This window comes from Anas acuta, chromosome 3 (assembly GCF_963932015.1).
Source record: "Anas acuta chromosome 3, bAnaAcu1.1, whole genome shotgun sequence".
Taxonomy (NCBI): Eukaryota; Metazoa; Chordata; class Aves; order Anseriformes; family Anatidae; genus Anas; species Anas acuta.
In genome coordinates, this window is record NC_088981.1 from 103,163,257 (window position 1) to 103,182,613 (window position 19,357).

Here is a 19,357-nt window from a genome sequence, read left to right on the forward strand (position 1 = left end):
ATACTACAATCAAAATACATAATGGAACGAAAAAGAATCAACTGCCTTGAGTCACACATGCTTACTCTCTCTGCTATGTCATTTTCAGTATTCTAGTTCCACGAAACCATTTTTCCATTAACACTAGAATGAAGTTTTATTTTCTGGAAAATACTACCCTCAATTAGGGTATCCTTTGGCAGGTGAATCATTTTTCAACACAAACATCTAATGTTGTACTTGTTGGGAACCAAGGAACAGAAAGTCATCGGTCTGGTATACTAATAACCAAGACAACTGGAAGAAACTACTGCCAATGAATTTCAATCAGTTCTCTGCATTTCTTACTGATAAGTCACATCTGAACTAATAAACTTAGATGTGTGATAAAAAAACAATCAGAATAACCAAGTCAGCTAAAGAAATTTTACCTAAATTTTCAAGGTCTTTTCTGGTCACAAATTTGTAGTCATCGTAAACTGTGCTCTCTGGATTCTCTTCCAGTTCTTCAGTCAAGTTGTCCAAGAAGGAACACCATCTGGGGGCAGGTCCTAAAACCTGGGGATATTACAGAAAGGTACAAAATTGTATATAGATTCAGAAGAAAAAACACAACACCTAATGTTAGGCTCTCAGCTCCTGTGCTGGAAGAATAAATTAATCTCCCTGAAATCAAATACACCTTAAGAACAACAGCAGTTAGAGAACGCAATTAAATCTACTGCTTACATTACCAATAAGAAGTACTATCGATTATTTAAGTGTTCTTTTAACGCAGGTAATTTATTTGAGACCAGCAGTTTAAAGGTTTATATTCAACTGTTTCAAGTGATCCTAGTCGGACCAATTAATTTATTAAAAGCTCAGAGCTAAACATTATAGATATAATTAACAACTTAACTAATGGCACTAGATATCAACTAATCTGTACAGCACAGCTGGACCATGATCTCATTAGTTTACTAAACGATCACATTAATTAAAATAAGTAGGGCAGAATAGGATTTCATACAGAACATTACAGGTATATTTCATGTACTTTTGTTCAAGGAAAAAATCCAGACTGTATGGACAATTAATGGGAAATATTAAAAAAAGATCGCATATTTCCACCATGAGGCAAAGGATTTATTTGAACAATATTACATTGCACTATCAACTTTCTTTTCCATATATGCTTCCTCCAACTTCCCAAGTCAATAATTATCTCCCTTAACTTTTCCCTCCTGCTGTTCTGATTGAAATTCCTCCCCATCCTGATGCGCACTGACATACTCAACTGTTCCAGTATTATTATTTTAGTAGGTGAACTAGCTGAACGGAAAAATCCAACATTACATTTTTCTCTCCAGAGCAAATCAGCTGAAGTTCTAGAATGCAAAGTGGCCAGTTAACTCCTGGAGTGGGACTTCTATTGAGGCTTCCATTTTGTTCGCTAAAAATTCACGTGAAAAACTCAAATCACAAAACAACAATACAAATAGCAATGGTTGCAACTCAAATCTAAGTGCCACACTTTCATATTAATAACAAAGCTGTCTAGAAATATTAAATGTGCTATTGTTTTTCATGCCATTGAAGAAACCAGTAATTGGTGCTTCATTACCAGATCACCAAAACATGAATGTATTAAGGGAATCATCTTTAAAGTTAACCCATTTTTGCGTTTTGGACGACTGTTTGTCCTTGTAAAAAACAACAACAACAACAATAAAAGTCGCTTATTAACTATCAAAATTTTTCCTGTAATCAAATGTAAGTATAAATTTGTCTGCTGCAGATTATTAGAAATGAGATTAGAGAATCCTTGACTCACTTCCATTCCAATTAAATAAAAAGTTCCCCTTCATTCCATCTTGCTGACGCATTATGTAAAGATCTCTATCACTTCAATAAACTTTTTTCATCACTTCCATTTCTGTGGCACTATCTGTTCAAGCCTTGCACAGTGCACATTACTCATTAGAATTCAAACAACTGTAACCAATTAGGGTAATCCCCAGATGTGATCTTGACTGGTGTAAATCTTTTAAAAAAAATAAAAAATACTTAAAGCAGAAATAAGGGAAAACCATTTCTCCATCTTTCAGCTGTAACCCCACTCACTGTTCATGCATTCCTGTACTCAAAACCCGATACTAAGATTAAAACTTCTATGGCAAAATGTCAGTCAGTGATGAAACACCTAAAAGCTACACGACTTGAATTTTCTCTATGATGTATGAAGAAAATTGCAGGACCACATCGTAGAAAACAAGGGGGGAAAGTGAGATAATTAATGGAAAAAAGCAGTGGCAGAATATCAGGAAAAAATATAGAGTTCTGCCATTATTCAAATTTTGCATGTAAACTGACAGAAATGAAAACCCTACAGAGATGTTTGTGTAAGTTTTATTGCCTCGTTTCCCTCTCTCCCACCCTACTAAAACTGCTTGCCTACCTATTCCAGGACACCTCTAGGAAACCTCTAGGATTTTGCTTGGTATGTTAAAAGGGAACATCTTTTAAAGCTTAGGACAAAAATTAAAAATAAAAAAAGCAAGCGATACCAGACACAGTGCCAAAAATATCAATGAGAAATTTCTTTCCAATGTAACTGTAAATTCTTCACGGGCTTAAAATGCCACTGCATTTCAATTGCAGAGTGATCCACTACCAGCATACCCAGCCCTCATGAAACGCGAGGCTCTGCTGTCTCTGCACCCAGGTACAAGCTCCACAGCTCCGGGGATTTGTCTGTACCAGGCCATCAGGTATGCAGCAGGCACTGGGAACACTGCCAGCTGACACTGGTATGGTCACAGCATGCAGTATAGCATTTTGTAGGGGTATAAGTTTTAGGGAATGGCCTCAAGTTGTGCCAGGGGAGGTTCAGGTTGGAAATGAGGAGACATTTCTGCTCAGAAAGAGCCATCAGACACTGGGACAAATTGCCCAGGGAAGTGGTAGTGTCATGGTCCCTGGGGGTGTTCAAGGAAAGGCTGGACGCGGTGCTTAGGGACATGGCTTAGTGGTGACATTGGTGGTAGGGGGATGGTTGGACCAGGTGATCTTGGCGGTCTCTTCCAACCTTGATGATTCTATGATTAAATGTAGGCAACCACATGCAACTCAGCTGACAGGTCTCACATTTGCAGTATTTATAATATAACAAATAGGTTTCTCTGCAAGTTTTAGAGAAGTTACGTATAGCTAGTAGGAAAATCATTACTAAATGAGCGCACATCTAAACTTGGCTCACACTCAAATATTTCTTCAGCTAAGAAACCAGACATCATCACCAGTGATCAAAACAATATTTTCACTATTTTCCTTATGATTCCCTTTTCAGCCGAATTACGACTTCGTGAAACAATCTCCGACAATTTCCAGTGAATGGCAAGACGAACGTCTTCAAAAATATTTTTGTCTATCACTAGAAGGGCCTGGCCTGGAGGCTGGAGCCAGCTGGCAGCAGGCCGGGTGGGATCCTTCCTGCCTTCCCTTCTCCTTCTTCCTCCTGAAGGATCTGGAGTTATCAACTGTGCCAGGACTAAGGGACAAGGATCCTCCACCACAGGGCCAGGTATCCTGGCACCACGTTGGGAGGCAAGGGTGGTGGGACAGGCCCAAGCACAAGACATGGAGCACAAGGGCCGGCCTGCTGCAGCCCCTCCTCAGCACAGGCGATGCAGATACCTTGCCCTTGCCTTTCACGTGTTACACCAAACCATAGGAAGAACAGATGCAGATTTCTTAATTACTGTTATCAGTATCACGCCATCAACTGCCAAACTTTTGTTAGCACAGTATTAGAATGTCTTTATTTATTTACCATAGATGCAGAAGATGTACGATGAGTAACTAAGCACACGACTTATCTGAGTTTACAAGCTGCTAATATGGCAAGGCCGAACTGTTCAGGAAAAGGAGGAAAAAGCTGACAAATATTTTGAAAATAGTGCAAAATAACTTCAAAGAACACCGCTGTTTTCTGTTTTACAAGACTTTTACTTTAAAAGTCTTATAGCACCACATATCTTGCTCTGTGAATCACCAATTGTGCCTAATTCCTGAGCACTTCTGTAGAAAATCTTCTGTCATCATTCTGTATTTCCCCTGAAATTAATGAATGCTAGGACTAACTGGGTGTTATTACCAACCCACAACAGACGTTCCTTACCTTCAGTCTGGAAGACCAGACAGCACTTGTCCACTTTTAACTTGCCACTCAACAATTTGTCAGCCAGCTCTGCAGAGCCACCAAAAGACTGGGTCTAATCCTGACTACCATTAAGCATGCAACCCACCCAACTTAAAAGCAGACCAGGATGCTTAGCAGCTTCTACAGCCAGATGCCACGAGATTTAAATGAAACAATTCTGAATTCACACACAAATGAGTATTGTTAAGCATCTCTTAAGGGACAAATTTGACAGAAGTGAACCAAACAGTTGGTCTTCTCTGAGAGTCAGAGCAGGGTCCAAAATCCAAGTTTTCCAAGACATTTATGACTAAGCCCCTGGAAGACTTCATCCAAGGCAGTGATTAGCTCCTAAGTTGCAAATAAAAATGTCAAAAATGTTTTAAGAGTCAAACAGCAGAAACTCCTCCCAACTTTTATTGATGTACTTTAGCAATTAAAAACATGCAAAAATGCTATATATGCTGCCCAAATCAGATTTGAAATAACTCAATTAAATTTGCCAAGTTTAGATTGCCTAAATTCCCTCTGGAAGACTAACTTCATGTATGTGGACATCATTCAGGAGAACACTTAGAGCTTCCAGAAAGGTTTTGTAAAGCAGAAACACTGGTTTCCTTAGCTCTATAAAACAGCAACACGCAGTTTCACAGAAATTAGCAGTGTAAAGTTGTATTGCTCCATACCTACAGGAATACAGTTACCAGCAAATAAATATGAGAATATGTTGTATCACTGCTCTTTCATAACAAAACTTCAAAGCCTTCTTTGAAAAATCTTGCAAGTGTTCATTGTGGTATCTTCTATGGATTTTAAGTTAGGCTGTATGATCTTTACCAGGTAGTAAAAAGGGACTATTACAGTTAAATCATTCACTGCCATTCTTTCTGAATAATGTTGATTACAACAAAAATGGCATGTATTTAAGGTCCTCAATAGAGCTCTGGTCACAGTGTATTGTGGGAAGTTACTAGTCAGACGATAATTTTAATAACCATATGGTATGATAGGAACTACCTAATGAGAAATAGTTTATGCTGAAAAGTGAATTACTACATAGAAAGGAGGTTATAAGTGAAACTCAAGGACTATCATATTAAACATTTTCACTAACAACTGCCACATATAGCGGGAAGATGCCTGTGAAATGTACTGATTACAAATTGGCAGAAAAGAAGGGTCAAAATCTCTAAGTGGAAAAAAAAAAAAGCTACCTTGAAAACTAAAAAAGCTGCAAATCAGATTAAATTTATAGCCAATTACTACCTGGTGTAGACAACAGAAAAGGCAAAAAGTGATGCTATCTGATCACAAGACAATAAAATTGTTTTCAAGCCACTGTAATAGTATAGGATACTGCTAATGAGTCAGGGGAGGTACCTTGTAGAACTCCAGGCAATCATGTTCAGGATCCATGAATGCAAAGTTTAATAAGCACACTGAAAAGCTACTGGGATGATACGCGAAGCAATAATGCTCACACAAGGTTATGTACTTGCAAAATTAAAACAGTTACGCTGCAGGGGTAGCTGAACGTCAGGTGGATGTGAATGTCAAACAGTCTTTTAATGAAATATTGAGTAAAAACCAAATGACTAATTTTAAGATGAAATCTGACATATTCATGGAAAAGATTATGCAATCTGATTGCCTGTGATGTGATAGGCTGGGACTCCATGACCAACAAAGCTCCTCCATTCCTCTGTTACCATTAAAAAAAAGCCTTAAATCAGTTTAACAAAGAAAAAATCTTTGCTAGATAATAATTTCTAGAAATGGTATGTATTTTATACATTTGACTCAGTGCTCTCACATATATATCTACCTGTAGGAGACAGACAAAAGGAAAATATTTAAAATAAAATGGCACACAATCGTTTTACATTTTTAGCCAGACATTTGCTGGAGAAAGCAAATGCCCATCTGTGTGTACATATTCTCAGCTTCAATTATGCCATGTAACAGGAGAGGGAGATTACAGAAAGTCTAATGAGGGAGGAGAAGAAACTGGGTGATCCCCAGGGTGTGGGCAGTGATTGAAATGTGCAATTGCGTTTTCAACATAATTAGCTCCCTAATTGCACAGCCAGGTTTAATTAATGCAATTACATGAGTAATTAATTACTATTCATTTTAAGAGTACTGTTTTTAATGTTTTGTTCTCTAATTTTAAGAATTAGACAGATCTCAATATGTAAAAATTTTGAAAAGTTTCCATCACATGCATCGAAAAGGGAAGAGGAGAAAGAATACCTCCTTACACCTTTGTACAAGTCAAGGTTACATCAATGGCAACCCATAGCTCTCAAAACCCTGATGTATTATTTCCAGCTTGCAAATATGAAGAACTGCATCTCCTTTCTTGTTTCTGGGCTTTATGGGCTTCAGGTACATCCAGGCCAACAACTTCAGAGAAGCCATGAGTATGAGACTAGCTTGTGCTAGAAAAGAGCCTTGGGATGCCGTTACCTTGTTATGTTCCTGTCTCCTACGTTTCCACATACAGTACATTTCCATTAGCAACCAGTGTGCTCCGAACAATTCGTGATTTTCAGTATTCTTCTGACATTCCTTTCTATTCTTTTTCCCCTATGAACACTCTACAATCAACTCCAATTGTGCCCTGTTCATCTCATGAGTAATCCCATTTAATTTAGAAAGTAAAATTCTTTCATTTTCTAAATTAAATGGGTTTGGGGAATATACTCCAAACAAATCTCCCATATACTTTCATTTTTCTTAATTTCATGCTTTCATTCACCCTGTGGATTTGATGCTTTTACAGTAACTGAACTTCTCACTGGAGTACAGCTATGACCAAGAGACAGAATAGCACTTTTTTCCTTTCCAGTTTGTTACTAACAACAGCGTTGCATTTGGTTTTAAGCCCACGCACTCATAAATTTCACTGAACTATACAACGAATTGGCTCCTTCCCTCATCCCAACTCCAGCACATCCAGACATTTTTGGCAGATTCACTAATCTGAGAGAGGTTGGTTTTCCTACCTTTCACCGTGCTATGGCAGCTGCCAAATCAACCACTTGGAGGTTTTACTCCTTAGAGAGCATGTTAAAGGAAGTGTTGCTTTTAAGATCTTTCCAGTGTTAAACAAAAACTGCTGCAGGAACTTGCACACATCTTCTAGGAATGAGATACTAAATCTTTCTGCCCTGGTAGTTATCAGATAGTGAGTATTTCATTTTCTAATCCTAAACAGTCTAGCTTCATAGGTGTTTTTGGTGTACTTGTTTAATCTCATGTTGTCTGATCTGACAGATATTAGTCACTTAACCAGCCACAGGCCTGTTCTCACTACCACTGTCTTCCCAGTGAAGCCACCACACCTCGTGAAGAAGGCAATAATCCTGTTGCTTGTAATGTTGAGGGACAAAAGCACCCTCCAGGATAGGAATAGCAAATAAATTTTCAGCAAAGATGGACAATTGCTCCTTAAAACTGTAAATGAAATCAATAATATCTCTCTTTCTCACTAGACAGGAAGAAAAAGGGATGCTTCTCAAGTCAGTTACCAGCAGTGGCATTAAAAGTTAAGCAGCCTAATGCTTTCATCAATATCCCTGTCGTGTTCTGACATGCTGACACATATAAAAGATAAACACTAGTCACTCTTGCTATGGATCTCTCTATTTCTCAAACTCCGTGGGCTTTTTTTAAGCTCATGAGACAATTAGAGCTGAGAAGGTTTGATGTCAGAAGAATAATAAATAAAACTTGAAGTGCAAGAACCCACTACTTTCATTTTAAGTCACCTAATCTAACGAAGCTACGAGTGGCTTCTCAAAGCACTCTTTACAAAGCATGATCTGCTTCAAACATTATCCCATAAATATCAGCTGGAAACGCATCAGAAGTTCCCCCAAATTCCCCAGACACACCACCACCCCTGAACCCTGCCTGGTCAGAGAGCTGGATCAGCAAGCAAAGCTCGAACAAACTCCACGACCACCAGCAGGAACCGAGCCACCGCCCAGAGCAGAAGGAAGCCTCCGACCACCAGCCGAGCACTCCTGGCAGACTGAATCCCGACACCTCGCTGGCACGGCACCGCTGAGTGTTTTCTTAACAGGGGAGAGAAAGTGAGCTTAAATATTCCTAAAGCTTAAAATCTGACAGCATGTTACAATCATCCCTTTTTTAAACCCATTATTGCCCTCTTCTCCCACAAGAATTCCTCCTGGATTCCAGGATTTTGAGAAATGTTCCACAGTCTGTGAAATGTTCAAGCTTCACTAACCAAAATACTTAAGGACTGCAGTAATTAGTATTACTTCCAAATTCACAGAAGAATGACAAATAGGAGTGCCCTCCACATTTTATATGAAGTCTAACAACAATAAAAAACCTAGCACAATATTCTTCAAATAATACATCCATCACAGAGCCCTCCCCCTCAATTTGAAGCTGTGATGGGGGGAGACAGAGCAGGTGGGAGACTTCACAGCTGCCCTGAAATTCTTTATTATTATTATTTATTTATTTATTATTATATTTCAACAAGAAAGAGCTTCCAAGAAGGTCCTGCCTGTTACCATGAGGTCAGAAACCTGCATCCCAAAATACAAGAGCATCTCTTGCAACACTGAGGACACAGGCATGCAATGGACAGCACTCCCAAAACTAACAGGGATGAGGGACACGTACCTTGATTTTAGCATGTAATAGCCACGGATTGCAATCTAAATTAACAAACTAGAAGAATTAAGAATAAGCTAGAAATGCAGAATCCTGGCAAGCTATCTTGTCCACCTTTCTGATGGCACAGGAAACTTCCCAGTTGTTACCCTGTGTGGTCACTTGCCTCTCTTTTACGTCACTACAAACAGCTGGGCTCTTGTAATACAAGCCACATAACAAGTATTTTTATAGCATAAATATCTTTAAATGCATGAAAACAAAACTGACTGTACTGGGGTTAAGAAAATGACGTGTTAAGGAAATTTGAGGGATGCTACAGAAAAAAAAAAGCAATGGTGAGTCCAGCTGTACTTCTACCTTATGTAACAGACAAGCTACTGGAAGTCCAGGAGTATGTAAGGAAATTGCCTCTCGTGGCAGTTCAGCTGTTCTTTGCGGAGCTGGGAGCAAGGCTGCTCTGGGTGTTTACTCAGACAACCTCCAGGAACAGGACGGCAGCTACCTGCTGGGAACATGCAGCTCCTCCAGACAGAGAACGAAGATACCTTCAGCACAAATCAGTCCACTCTTTCCAGAGCCCTATTTCAGCACAAAGTTATATTTATCTATCAAAGCATTTCTGAAGTTCTGTTCTACTCAAAGGAAATTATTTCAAAATGCTAGCTTTCATACATCTGATTGGCTTTATTTATCTATCAGCTTTGTGTGATAGAAATCACAAATCCTCACAGCTTTTAAACTATTTTTGTATAAAAAAAGTTTTAACACACACACACACACTTTGATTCATTAATGAGTGCAACCAGTGCATGACAAAAATAAACCACAATACTCTAATTTCAACTAAATATTTTTTGAAATTATCTCAGAGAAAATTCTCATATTTTGTCTTTTCTGAACATTTTCTTTTAATCTTTTAAAAAAGATTAAAGAAAACACATTAAAACCCCACTAATTCCTATGACATGCTGGCAGACCATAGTATAGTATAAAGCTTCCTTCTCAGCAATTTTTTATATTTATTTTTTTACATTAATTGTGATATGGTGCTGCCTATTAAAGAAAACTGGACAAGTGCTGTCTATCATATTATCACCCATAAGAGCAGTAAGCAGAGCCCATACTCCTTCATAATCTATTCACGTTGTTGAACTACTACACCAGCAGCACCAAAAACATCTCTGGCAAATGTTACAGGAAGATCAGAAATTGTTTTCCAATTATCACACGTTGGTGTTTTTCTTCTGCCTATGTGCAAAAAGCGGTCGTTTCTCTCAGCCAGCGCATGGGAAACGAAGGATATCCTTTGTTGGGAATAAGCCCAGTGTGTTATTTTTCAGTTTGAAAGTGTTTAGGTTAAAAGGAGGAAGCTCACATTTCTGTTTGTCAAGATAAACAATTTTTTTCCTAAGCTTGTTAGTACTGTGAGATAAGTGATGTTTCATTCAGTAGACAGCCTTCTTCTGTTTTATACTGTTTGCATGATTTTACGTATAAAGGATTAGAATGTCCTGAATGGAAAACCAAGCTCTAGAAGGATGATACACTGAGACTCTGAAATAGCTTAAAGGCCAAAGACTCACTGAACTGTCTTTTTGTTAATGGAAAATTTTTTCTTTCAACACCACTGTCCTTCACAGTCCCAAAGCGCAACTGTAATATGCGATGCCGCAACATCTGTTTTCTAGTCATTTTGCAGTTTTCTTAAAAAAAAAAAAAAAAAAAAACCTATGGTTAAGACCAACATTTCCGATTGTATGCCATAACTGTTACATTTATATTTTACCTTTTTTATAATCGTTATTATTTTTTAATTTTTACCCCCAGGGAATTAAACGCAGTTTGGGGATAGAAAAAATCTCTTATCACAATTCAGTTTCATGGTTGTTTTCCACCTTGCATAAAACTTCTGAGGTAATTGTTACACTGAAGTAGATGAATAACTCTGAAAAGTTCACCCTCATCATACAACCTTCAAGAAGACAGTTGAGGCAGCATTAATTCACAATGACCTAGTGCTGCCAATATGACATGAAAATATCCTAAAAGAAATCAAAATCTCACAGGCTAACACTAGCCTGTTCCATTACTGTCAAAATGCCAGCCAAGAAAGGACGAGCGTTAGCAGATAGTTAGTTTTAGGCATTGGAATGGGCTGCCCAAGGAAGTGGTTGAGTCACCATCCCTGGAGGTCTTTAAACGACGTTTAGATGTAGAGCTTAGGGATATGGTTTAGTGGGGACTGTTAGTGTTAGGTCAGAGGTTGGACTAGGTGATTTTGGAGGTCTCTTCCAACCTAGATGATTCTAAGATCCCAAAATAATGAAATGATGAGCAAGGAAGTCTTAGATTGCTAAAACTGTTGTGAAAGGCCATGACCATAGACGTAAGTGTGGAACATGCCTCATATGAGAAACCTCAGACCTTTAAAGTGAAAAACAACAGAATGTAAGGATAGATATCGAATGGTTACAACCCCTTGTACAGCACCAGTTGGTAGCACTGTCACCAGACTGACAAAATCTCTTCAGTCAATTCAGTCACACATAGCAGCTAATCTGTAAACCTCCAATCCAACCAAGCCATGTTCATCTTTAATTTACAATCCGGGATGGTCCTGAACTAGTATCAAAAGAGAAATGAGTGAATTAAGGTATAAAACAGAACTGCCTTCATTTGCATTTGCCTCAGTACAAATTCCATCTACTGATTTGTTTCATCTAATATGAAGTGCATTAAATTTAAAGCATTTAATTAAAAAATAAAAACATACGAGCCAGTAGAATTTGGTGCCTTGATGTGGATCTGCGATTATGTTATCTCAGGTAACTACTAAGGGTACCTACAGGTTTGCCTACAGTTTTTAAAAATTGTTGTTTTTTCTCTAAAACTAAGTTTTGTTTCTTTAAGGAATGTTAATTATTGAGGGCCATTCAATATAAAAGATGGTGATAAAGCATCATTAATGTAGGCAAGTAGAGGACCTAAAAAAAGAATAAAAAATAATTTAAAACAGCACGTACGAAGGGAAAGTACCCCCAGTAATGGCTGGTTTAGCTGGAAAGCCACCCAATTTGATGAGGCCAAAGGTCATAAACATTTCTAGCAATAAAAAGATTGACACATCCAAAGAGGGTATTGGATTAGAAACCAGACCCTAACTATAAAGATATTCTTGGAGAAATTGAATCATTGAGCAGGCAAGAAGTACTTGCCCTTGAAACATTTCCACGTTATAACTCCAACAGCCCTGAACTAGGAGAGCACCAGGGTATCAAATGATTTTCCAAAACCACCTGAAAAGAAGCCAGAGACGCTCCAGGATTTATTTTTTCTTAAAGAGCTTAATATCTTCCCTACACCAAAAGTACATTGCTTCTAGCCTCAACAGGGAGTTTTCTGCCAAGACTGCAGGAAAATAAAAAAACCATCCAGAACACAGAATATTACACTCAATTAATTACAGTCTTAATTGCTCTCTTCTTTTAACAGCCTAATGAATAGAGCAAGTTTCAGTTTCAGTATGTATATGTAGCCCAAAGTTTCAAGTCCAATAAAGGAGACAAGACTGGTTTGAAACATCTGTGCTAAGATCAGACATGTTCCCATAACCAGTAGTAAACACTCAGAACAAATAACGCATATGCCCCTTGCTTTCTTCCCAAAGGATCCAGGAGGTAAGATGTAGGCTTTTCTCTGTACAGCCTGCAAAGTGAACCTTACAAGTCATGGAAGCTGACAGCTTAGCTTAAATTTAGGAGAATCTGGTTTATTTTAGATCCCAGGCCAGCAAACCACCTTGTGTCAGTGGAGCTTCTCCTCTCCTCATTTCTTTGGGCAGAAGCTGGGTGCACTATTGACTCAACTGACGTTTCTGAGTCAGTAGTCTGAGAAGTATCCCAAGGCACACACAACTTTCATTTCAACCTTCCCGAGACACACTTCAAAGTGAGGTACCAGGAAGCCAGCTGGCAAGAGGCAGGCTCCAAATGTTTGCATAAACTGCAAGTTAACTATTAAACTATTGGCAAAGAGCCCAATTCTAGGCAGAGGCGCTTGCCCTCATTAAAGCCCAACAAAATAAAACAAAAACAAAGTCTCTAAGCTAAGCCACTCAAGATGTTACCTGTGTAAAACAAACATTTCATTTTAGCAGTCATTTTAACAATAAATTGGCCTTTTACTCACCCTTTGCGCTGTGTACCTGCACAAGGCAATTTTTTGCTATTTAAAACCAAATCTGCTTGTCATTTCTAGCAAACCAAAAACCACCTTCTTTTCCCTCTAACTGTTTGCACGCAAAAGGAACAACTGCTGTGATTTTTTTTTTTTTAAGAAAAGCATAGTTCTCTCAGACATTCCTAGTCTCGAATGTCATACCTATCTTGCTGAAAATCCTGCCGTGAAAGCTGAAGCACGCCATTTACAGACAATATTATGATAGCTGTTGTCAACTCCTTCATAATCTTGAAGTTCAAGAGACAGTCATTTTTTAGGCTTGCAACGGAAATTTAGCTTTGGCATGAACAATGGAGAGAACGGGCACATGTAGACAGATAATTCATTCAGACATGAGCTCAGTCAGAGCGTACTCCAAGCTAGCCAGACACAAGCCAGCTCCAGTTCAGAAGTCATAGAGCTGTGTTAGCACAGCACTGTGCCCACACTAATAAAACCTGCTGAGAGGCCGGGTATATTAGGCTGGGCACAGTCCTACGCTGTCTGGCCAACTTGAAATGAGGACAGAGGATTCTGGGTCTGTCTGCACCCATCCATGGGGATGCACTCCTGTGCTGTAAGACTTCTGTGCACCTCTTCTACAACATATGGAAAAAAAAAAAAGCATTTCAAACTAGGAGGGCTAGAGTCCAGCATCATACATTCTTGAATTTAAGCATCTACCTCAACCATCACCATGATACTGCTTTAAAAAGAAGACTTAAAAAAAAAAAAAAGAAGCAACCATTATTAGCACTACAGGGCAGTAAGTGCTGGGGCCATCAGATGAATTCTGTTTACCCAAAAGCACTTCCAACAGCTCTGAAACACAACTGTCCTCCATAGCTGGAGCTTTTCCCTCAGGCATTTATTCTGTTGTGGAATAGAAGAACTGTAATTTAGTTCCTGTCAACATCTCAAAAAGCAAGGACACCTCTTAAGCGTTATTCATGTCTATTTCAAAGTAAACAAACAAATAGAAAATTAGGCAGTTCTTTGGAAAAATGGTAAATCCTAGTTCTTATGAGAAGCCAGAAAACTTTTCTGTGAAAAGAGATCAGGCAAAGCAGCAAATCATTAGCTCTTTAGTTTTGCTCCAAAACTGCACACAACTAAACTCATCTTTGTCTGTACAAAGGAAATTACTCAGAGTTCCAAGTACAGGAAGAAAATGTGTCTTAATAATCTACTGACATACAAACCAAAGGACAGGTGTGCATCTGAGCTCAAATAACTAGCCCAAAAGATCAAGGAATAGAAGCGTTAAAAGGAACACATTAATAACATTGAGTTTTTCTTAATAACAAATGCCCCGGAGCAGCTTAAGGCTGACACGACTTCTCCATTTTACATTTTCTTCATTTAAAAAGGAGATTAAAAAAAGCCAACAAAAACAGATTTAGCGAGCTACATACTTGATTTTTAGGAAATGCAGTAAGTAACCCTTCAATTATGCGATAGTATTTGTGCCAGACCTTTCATTCTTGCAGGGCAGAATGAAAAAGGCAAACAGGGTAAACCAACAAGTTAGCAGAGTGTGAAATTTCTGTTTCAAAAATGTCTTCTACCTTTAGCTTTTCTATCCTCTAAAATTAATATTCCATGTCTTTACACTATCTGAAAATATTCAATTCAAAAATATTTAATTAAAAAAATCATGCTGATACTTAACATGGCTTCAGCAGCCTTCAGATGTAAAGCCACTGACAGGAACTGCAGAAGTTCAGCTTATTCAAATGCCAGTTTTGCCTGGGTAGTACATTTAAAAATCAACTTTTAAGTTCTCTTTATACACAACAGCATTAAAAAAAAAAAAGGAGAGAACTGTTGCATATGTTTATGCTTTAGCATTCATCATTTGGGAATCAATCATGGGTCCATTTTTATGCTCATGTGTCACTGTGACCCTAAAACCCATAAAAAGGTATGATTGAGAGAAGTTCAGGTGGACTCAGGTCATCAAAGAACACTAACAAAGGAATATAACATAATGTTGATTTTCATGGGAATAGCCTGTACTCCACAAAAATAATAGACAATGTCAGGCAATATTTCAGCTTGTAGTTAATGTCTGTTAAGTGCAATTTGAGATCTAAAATAATATTTATACTTCTTAGCTAAAAAACATTGAATACTCACAGAGCCTTCTACAAAAGTGAGGCTTGAAGAGAGCAAAAAAGAAGTATTTTCCATTTTGATTTATAGTATGTGCAAGAATATTCAAAGTAATACTTGCTAGAACAAGTTCTGACAACACCCACTGCTGGTGACAAATCAAGTCTGAAATATTTTTTTGGCTCAGTGGCAATGCTGGATATGTACCTCTGATGTGCTATACCAGTCAGGTTCATATATCATGCGTACTTGCACAAAAAAATCTCAATGCTCAATTTCCAGAGAGAAGCTGAACTATAGGCTTAGTGACAGGAGGAATGCAGGTGTTTTGTTTTTTTTTTTCTTCCATCTGAATTACTTAAATTCAGTAACTAGTCTATTCAAGTTTTTAAAAAATGAACAGACTTTGAAAATAAGGGAGTTTGTCTTCTCCAATCCCCTAATTAAAAGGGAGATAGATAAAGGCTCGGAGAGCTCTCCTTAAACTTTACAATGAACAAGATAAATAGAAACACTGTGTGTTCAGCTTCTAACTACAGCTAATACATGGTCTTAAATACAAAAATATTTGTTGTCCCTATTCCCGTTATCTCAAGCATGGAACAGCTTCAGTAAACAAAGTGGTTAGAAAGGGGTTCAAGAAATTGACAGTTTCCATCTGAAAAACAACTGGATATAAATGAAACACAAAAACTTGGTGTATAAAAATGTACATTTCTTGGAATGCAAAAACTGATCTCTGCGTCAGCTACTTGTATAGTTTAAAATATTTTTCAAATTTAACGAATTTTGCAGTTTTTCCAGAACGTGAATAAAGTGACTTATGGAGAGTTGCACATAATTTTTAAGTTCAGTCTGCTCTTCTGCCTGGAATATTTGCTTATATTCCCTAGTATTCATCTCCTTTCAGGCCATAACAAACTCTAGTGAGTGTAGTGTAGAACCAAAAACATAGCTAGAGTGAAATACAGGTGTAGTTTTCTGTGCAGCTCCCTAACACCAGAAGGCATGCTGTTAAGTCTCCCTAAAACCAACCCACAGGAAGAAAACACACACTTAACTGTTAAGCCTTTTGAGTGAAAAGCTTCTCAAGTGAAAAGCTCCAATTCAAGTAGGGCACTGAGCAGAAGCTACTCCTAAGAACCACACACAAAACCACACCATATTTCTTCATCAGGACAGAGAAAAATATTTAGTCCATGGTATACAGTGGCATTAAAGACACTAATGAAATATTTTTCAACAAAGCAAAACTATTACCTCAAAAGCAAGCTATACAGTCTCCTTTTAGGAATTCTTTTCCCATTAGCTATCTAAAGCAATTTTTCCCCATCAAAACTCTACCTGAACTTCCTACTGCCACTAACCAGTTTTGGAACTGGTAGGAAAAGACAAATTGAAAGCATTTTTTTTTTTAATAATAATTTAGTATATAATATAAATAAGTTATAGCTAGCAAAACTTTATCATAAAAAGTCAGAGAATGTAGACAGGAATTTGCAGAAATCATTTTCCAACATGAAAACCTGACTGGCACCAACTTACTGACAGTTTTAAAAGAGCAGTATCAGCAACAATTTGTATTACTTACTGGCATGTAATAGATATTCATTTTAGGGGCTTCATTTGCAGTCATTAGCATTCCTAAAAAGAGATTTCCACATTAAAAAATGTCGGTCACGAGAAGATAATGTTACTTAATATAAATATGTATACACACAAACACACAAAGTATTTAATTCACATGTAGTAGGTTTGTACACAGGACTAGGAAAGAAAAGCCTGATAGCGCTGCAATTAATAAAGCTTAATTTCTTATATATTTGTGCCTTTTGTTCTCTATCTTAAAAAATGCTCAGCACAACTTAAACAACAAAGTTCTAACACCTGCAGACTGCCAATTTTCATAACAAATTTAAATAGTTCATCCCATAAAACTGTTTAGAACAAATCCAGGTAGTACTACTTAAAACCTACCTTGGGCATAAACCGGTGTTATTAACACAAGGGGGTTTTGGGGATTTGTTTTGCTTTGTTTTTAAACACACATCTATGGTCTAAACAATGTCATAAATCATAATATGGTTTGCTGCTTGCTTCATATTTCATCTTGGAAATCAACAGTAGATTGTCAACACAAAACGTGAGGCAGGATGTTGTGGCATCAAATGCAAGTGATTATTAGCCAGGTGGAACAAATAAAATATGAAATATCTGTGAATATACCTAGGGAATGCTGTGAATACTCTGGATATAAAAGAACTATTGCAGAAATATTAAAGTCCATGGAATATCTGGAACTGTCACAAGACTTGGTATACATACAAAATCAGAAACTCTCGGTTTCATTCTGCATGAGAGCTTTGTAAGGACATTTGGCTTATAATTTTATTTCAGCTTTGACTTTCCAGCATAGGTGATCACCATGTAATACAAGAAGATGAAGCACGAAGAAGAGAAGAGCAATCAAGTTAGATAACATTCTGATCCAGAAGTAACATATGCCATTGAGACTATGAATAATTGGGGCAGTTACCACATACCCAGAGGGCAGAAATATAATTTACACCCAACTAGAGGAACGCAATTAACATGGGTGGAGTAATCCTTCCTACCTAATCCTTTTTATTAAAAATACACAATGCAGCTGGACTTTTAATGTCAGAAAAAAGGGGGCTTGCTTTCCTGGCAAAGCAATAAATTTGTGAAAGCTTAGTCAGCAAACTGAGGCTTAAAACCTAACCTGGAAATGGTTACAGGCAGTTTAAGGAAAAAGCATGAATTCATAGTATATTTTGATAAGTTTTGTGCTCCCTTAACTTATCAGCACTTTTGGTACTACTACAGGAGACAAAGCATTTCTCCACTGACTGAATATGAATCACTAGAGATAAAATGATAGAAATTAATTCTGCAGGTGCTTCAAAGATGACAGCAAAGGGAAAACCTCCTCTTTGGGAGTCTTCCACCAATAGCTGAAGGCAGGAAAGTTGTCTTCAGAATTTCAGTACATGGGTGGGCGTATACTAAGGGGAAATACAGAAACCAAAAAAAAAAGGAACAAGTCTGTGAAAGGAGAAGTCTACTGTGCACTCTTCATTGTTTCAGCTCATTAGTTCTAACCAATTTTTACAGGAAGAGAGACCACACCCTAATAAACTACACAGCAGTCTAGTGCGATTTCACTTAAAAGGGAAATAAACCAGAACTATTCTATTACAGAAGCCATTTTACTACAACCGTATCTAGAAAGTGCTCAGTAATACAATATCATTCATTTGAAAAAATGAAAAAAATGGGGATGAAGTGGTAGTAAATGGGAGACGATGTTTTAGAAAACGCAAAGCTTTTACTTGTAAAAAAAAAAAAAGTAATTTATAATAATTGAAACAAATGATGTACAAATTTCTATACACTGAAAATGTTAAGTTGCAAAAGTTTGCTTCCCATAGAAGGCAATAGCACTGAAAATGGCTGCTAAAATAATTTAACTAAAAACAAAAATAAAGCAATAAAAAAAACAGAAACACAGCTACTGAAAAAGATTAATTCACATTATACTGATCCACATCTTACCATATTTCAGAATGTTGTTACAAAATGGTTTCACTTCTCCATTTTTTTATTGCTTTCATAATTGAGACAACACAGAATTAAAACTGTTTCATTCAGCCGACATTTTTACGTAAAAAAGGGCTGCAACTAATACGAAGTAGCAGCTACTTTGGTTTTTAAAACAAAACTGGAATATTACAACTATTTGAATAAAATTATAAATACAAGATGTAAAAGTAAAATATCTGCATGTACTAGATAACTTATCCTTAGGGCAAAACTGCTTTCTAAATGTAGGCTTAATGACTTCTGCTTCGTGACATTTCTGACATTATTCTCCTTAAGTCTGAAACAAGACCTGGGTGATTTTCGTGAATCAACTTCTGAATTTTGACCCACATCAGTGAAATAAAGTTGGAAGAAGTGTTTTGTTCCATGCAGTGATGAACAGCAGAGATGTTTTAAGTGAATGAAAGAGCATAAGGGAAAGATTAGGGTACAGGCTTTCTGAGCAGTAGTTTCACATGAAGTCTGAGCATAGACTGGGCAAAGGTCTTGGGATTTGCTGTGCCACGCCAGCTTCTGAACATCCCAGGGTGCCCTGAGTGCTGAGATCCCAGTGACAACACTGACCTACACCCATGCTAT

General features: G+C 37.5%; 1 protein-coding gene across 1 annotated transcript in view; it reads right to left on the bottom strand.

Moving 5' to 3' along the window:
• Positions 1-19,357, bottom strand: part of NOL10 (nucleolar protein 10) — a 48,588-nt gene that overhangs the window by 13,428 nt on the left and 15,803 nt on the right. The window contains exons 13-14 of the mRNA XM_068678591.1: positions 16,746-16,798; positions 411-537 (exon numbers count right to left, since the gene is read on the bottom strand). Of these exons, the coding sequence (XP_068534692.1) occupies positions 411-537; positions 16,746-16,798 (180 nt within the window). The remainder of the gene's footprint in view (positions 1-410; positions 538-16,745; positions 16,799-19,357) is intronic.